General features: G+C 32.3%; 1 protein-coding gene across 2 annotated transcripts in view; it reads left to right on the top strand.

Moving 5' to 3' along the window:
- Positions 1-2,926, top strand: part of TMEM67 (transmembrane protein 67) — a 67,596-nt gene extending 64,670 nt beyond the window's left edge. For both annotated transcript variants that reach the window (XM_006884591.1, XM_006884592.1), the window contains 3 exons: positions 342-444; positions 1,540-1,682; positions 2,833-2,926. In XM_006884591.1, the coding sequence (XP_006884653.1) occupies positions 342-444; positions 1,540-1,682; positions 2,833-2,913 (327 nt within the window). In that variant the 3' untranslated portion in view covers positions 2,914-2,926. The remainder of the gene's footprint in view (positions 1-341; positions 445-1,539; positions 1,683-2,832) is intronic.
- Positions 2,927-4,675: the final 1,749 nt, after the last annotated feature.

Here is a 4,675-nt window from a genome sequence, read left to right as displayed (position 1 = left end):
TGACGGTACACACACACACTAAAACAATAAAAAATTTTTTAAAATATACCTCTACTAGAATTTTATTAGCTAGTTACCAAGTACCTGAAAAGCTTTCAATTGATTTTCAGTATATCAATTGATATCAATATATCAAATTATAGATATTGCTCATGAGCATGTGAAATTTAAAAATCTATTGAAGAAATTTAAAAATCTACTGTTATACAGTTCAATGCAGTACGTTCTATCTTTTTGAAAAATAGGTTTTCTTTATAAACTAAATTGTTAAATTTCTTTCCTTCTGTTTTCATAGTAATAAGGACATTTGTTTCATTTCTGTTTTTTAAATGATTATTTAGGTTCATAAAGAAATGGACTACTTTATAAAAGACAAATTGCTTTTTGAAAGAATTCTTGGAATGGAATTCATGGAGCCACTGGATAAAAGCATTTTCTACAATGGTATCCTTCAAATTCCTATTTTCAGTTTGGAGGGGGAAAGTGGACTCTTGAACACTTTTTCATTTTTGCTTTTCTTTCAATACTTTTTAAAAGGTGAATGAGGTTTAAGTGTATTTCTAGTTAAATGAAAAAAGCCGATCTAGAGACAAGTTGAAAAACAGAAAGGATAGTGTTTGATTGAATAAAGACTCAGAGGAGAGTAATGTAAAAAGAAGTGACATACTGCCTTGGTAGATGATGATTCTGGTGACCTGAATGTCCAGGATGCTGCTTGCTGTGACTGTTGTCAAGGAGTGAGACTCTTCAAGTCTGTCTTCTGGTTTGAAGGTCATTCACTGAGGGTAGGGAGATGTGAGGTGATAGATGCACATATAATTCTGTGATATGTGGAAAAGAGAGGGAGCTTACCAGAGAAACGTGCAAATATGTGATCCAAAGCCTGCATTATTCTTTAATGCTTTATTTTAACCTTATTTCCTTTTGCATACGTAATAACTACAATTACATGCTGTTAAATGCAAATCTGATGTGTGATGAGAAGTCTTACTTGTTTTCCTTGGCTACCCAGTTCTTTTCCCCTCAGCAGTCAATGTTCATCAGGCTTCTTTTATAATTTCTATAGGAATCTCATACATAAACAAGCAAATATTTACACATAAATACACATATGTATATAGGGTGTATGTATGAGACAAATTGTAATACATACTGTTCTTTGCCTTTTTTCTTTATCTTTCTGAGATTTAATTAGCCTTTTGTTATATTAAAAAAACAAAGAATATTCACTACCTTATTTTCTAAAGATATGGACTGTTAATTTAGAATACTAGCAATTACTAATCTTTGGTGCTAATGTTTAAGCTTTTTATGAGTAGAGTTCTTTGGAATAGCAAATTTATACTCTATATTTTTTTAAGTATATATGCAGTAGCTAGGTTCTAATATGCTGGTTTAGAATCCAAATTCTACCACCAGTAATTTATTACATACTTGTTAAAGTAAAATAATTTATAATTTGTTATCAATTTCTTTTATGTACTTTTGCCCATTAAATTTCTATTTTGTCTCCTATATTGCTTTTTTAAAAAAAAATAGATGAAGCTTATTCTTTCACCAGCATTCTGTATTATGGAAATGAAGCCACCCTTCTTATCTTTGATCTACTCTTCTTCTGTATTGTGGATTTGGCTTGCCAAAATTTTATTTTAGCAGCCTTCCTTACGTACTTACAACAAGAGGTAAATTTTTCAAATGTTTCCTACTTTAAAAAAAAACTTATTGGAAATCAATATTTATTTTTATAGCAGAAGGTAACAACCTTTTCTTTTTACTAGTAATGTGTAAAAGCTTCGCATACCAGGAGAAGGAATAACATTTTCACGAGCCATTTTTTGTACACTTGTGCTTGTTGTTGTTGATTGCCTTGAGTCAAGCATGACTCATAGCGACCCTATGAACAAAAGGCCTGAAGTCCCTCTCCAGCCATCGACATTTATCAAAGTTCATGGAGTTTCTGGAAGCATGCTGTTTAGGAAGTGGATGCCACTCCTGCTTCCTTAAGGGGCATCAAAATCCAAGAGGCTTAGTGGAGAGCATAGGTCTCATTTACCCTCTTCCTCAGATGCGAACAAGCCAAAAAGCAGGCACGGGAATTCAGCTCAAAAGTTTAGCCCCTGAAACATTTCTTTATTTTCTAACTCCTACATATTTTCTACTAGTGCAGGTTAAAAATAATTGTGCAGATTATAGTAGAGTCTGAAGTAGTGACTTCAAGAAATGGAAGATCTGCTTTTGACATACTGTTATTGATATCATCTGAATATATCACACAATGTAAAGGCAGTATACAAGCCAGTAAGATATAATTTATTGTCCTCAATAGACATATTGAACACTATTAATGGATTCTTTCCCTAAAAAATAGATTCTGTTAAGGTTTCTAGAGTGGCCTAATGGCAAAAAGCTGCACTACAATCCCAGAGGTGCACGGTTCAAATCCACCAGATGCTCTGCTGGAGAAGGGGGCGCAATCTCTTCCTGTACCAGTCAGATCTGATTTGACAGTACACACACAAAAAAAAATTAAAATAATAAAATAAAAAAAGAGCTAAGTAGCCTTGACAAATAATTAAATATGGATTCCTGTGTAAGATGATTGATAATTATGAATCTATAAAAATGTATTCTAAGTAATACTGCTACTTTGCTATTAAGAAAGATGATACTAGTTCAGATAGTCTTAAAATTTTGTGTATCATGAAATTAATATATCTGTAGATGAGAATAAATTGTTATATGAAGTAACCAATTTAATTTCAGTATTTTAATTGACAATAATATTTTATTTCCTTTACTTATTTTCATTCTGAATTGTTTTGCTTTTTTTAGATTTTTCGATTTATTCGTGACACAGTAGGACAGAGGAATTTGGCATCCAAAACATTGGTGGATCAAAGATTTCTTATCTAATTTATAGGATAACATCAGGTTATTTGCCATATTTTTAAGAACTTATAATATAAATTAGTATTTTTATATGTAAAATGATTTATTTGTATAACTTGTGAATACATAAGTTGTTTGGTATAATGTAAGATAATTAAAAAATATTGTTTTTTCACTATGCATGGCATTATGTATTTAGTTCACCCAAAAGTAAATTAGGTAACAGTGACCAAAAAAAAATATGTCTCAATCTTGCTGTCATCACTGCGCTTCTTTGTGAGAGCCAAATAAATCCCTGTTGTCTCCAGAGATAATTTATAAATAGGAATTTGCCTAAAGGTTCTCCCTGATAAAATTATTTCATTCCTACTTCAAGACTAATTTTCATAGTGTGCTTATGTTTTGTATATTCTGTGTGGAAATGTTAAAAAAGTGCCATTCATATTTTTAAATTTTATTATACTGAGTTTGCAGCATTGCAGCTGCATTTTATTTTATGCATTATTATTACATTGCATTTTATACATTTTTAGTAGTATTTTAAGAGCACTCTCAGCGAGCTCTGGTGGCATAATGGCAAGAAGCTGCACTGCAATCCCAGAGGTGAGCAGGTCGAATCCACCAGATGTTTTGCTGGAGAAGGAGGGATAATCTCCTTCTGTGCCAGTCAGATCTGATTTGATGGCACACACAAAAAATTGTAACAATGAAATTTTTTTAAAAAAGAGCACTCTCAATGTTTTGCTCCTTCATTATATTCAAAGGTTGTGGGTAAACCAATTAACTACATTTATCGTCTATGAAATTTGATAAATGACAATAGTTATAGAAAGGTTTCAGGCCTTTTGTTCATAGGGTCGCTATGAGTCCTGCTCGACTATGGCAATCAACAACAACAACATTGACAAAGTGATTTCTTGAAAGCAAATATGTCATATATCAATAGATGTACTTTTTTTCTAACTAAGGAAAAAACAGTAGGATCCAAAACATAATGAATCTGAGTTCAGAGCCTTGCGTCAATAACTTTCTATACTGTAATTTCTTTCTTTAACATTCTCTTTAAGAATAATTTTTTTAAAAAGAATCATTTCATTTTATACCTTTACTTAAAAGATACTTTATATTTTAAATGTAATTGTCAATAACTCTAATACCAATATTTGTTTTTTATCCTAATAATTGTAAAAAATAATTAAGTGTAACATGATATAAAAATTGTTTGTATTTCTGAATTGAAAATACATAATAAACATTTGGTGTTTCTACGTATTTCTTGAGATGGCCATTTGGTAATATGGCACTCAGTATTTTGTGTCCTCCCTGGAGTCCATGTTGTTTTTTGTGTGTTGTTGTTGAGCTGATTCTAACTCACTACAGTCAGTGACAGAGTGGCATAGATCTGGCCACACGGCTACATGTTTTTCCCCTATGAATCCCCTGGATGTGTTCAAATTTTTGACCTTTTAGTAACTGATTATTTTGCCACAAGGCCACCAGGGCTCCTAGAAGTGTATAATATTTAGTCATTGAACTCAAAAGTAGCTCTATCAGCCAGAGCAGAGCTGCCTCACAGGGTTTCCAAAATGGTTAAATCCTTATGAAGCTGACTGCTACGTCTTTCTTCTGTGAGCAGCTCATAGGTTCAAACTGCTGATTTGTCTTTCAGTAATGGCTCTTAACCAGATCACCCCTAGGACTCCTAGAAGTGTGTACCAAAAAAACCCCCCACTGTCATCAAGTCGTTCCAATTCATAGCAACCAAATAGGACTGAGTAGACTTGCC

The sequence above is a fragment of the Elephantulus edwardii genome, unplaced genomic scaffold (assembly GCF_000299155.1).
Source record: "Elephantulus edwardii isolate Elephantulus edwardi_28Jun2011 unplaced genomic scaffold, EleEdw1.0 scaffold00036, whole genome shotgun sequence".
In the NCBI taxonomy this organism is placed as follows: Eukaryota; Metazoa; Chordata; class Mammalia; order Macroscelidea; family Macroscelididae; genus Elephantulus; species Elephantulus edwardii.
Note: the sequence above shows the minus strand (reverse complement) of the source record. Positions and strands in the feature narration are given on the sequence as shown.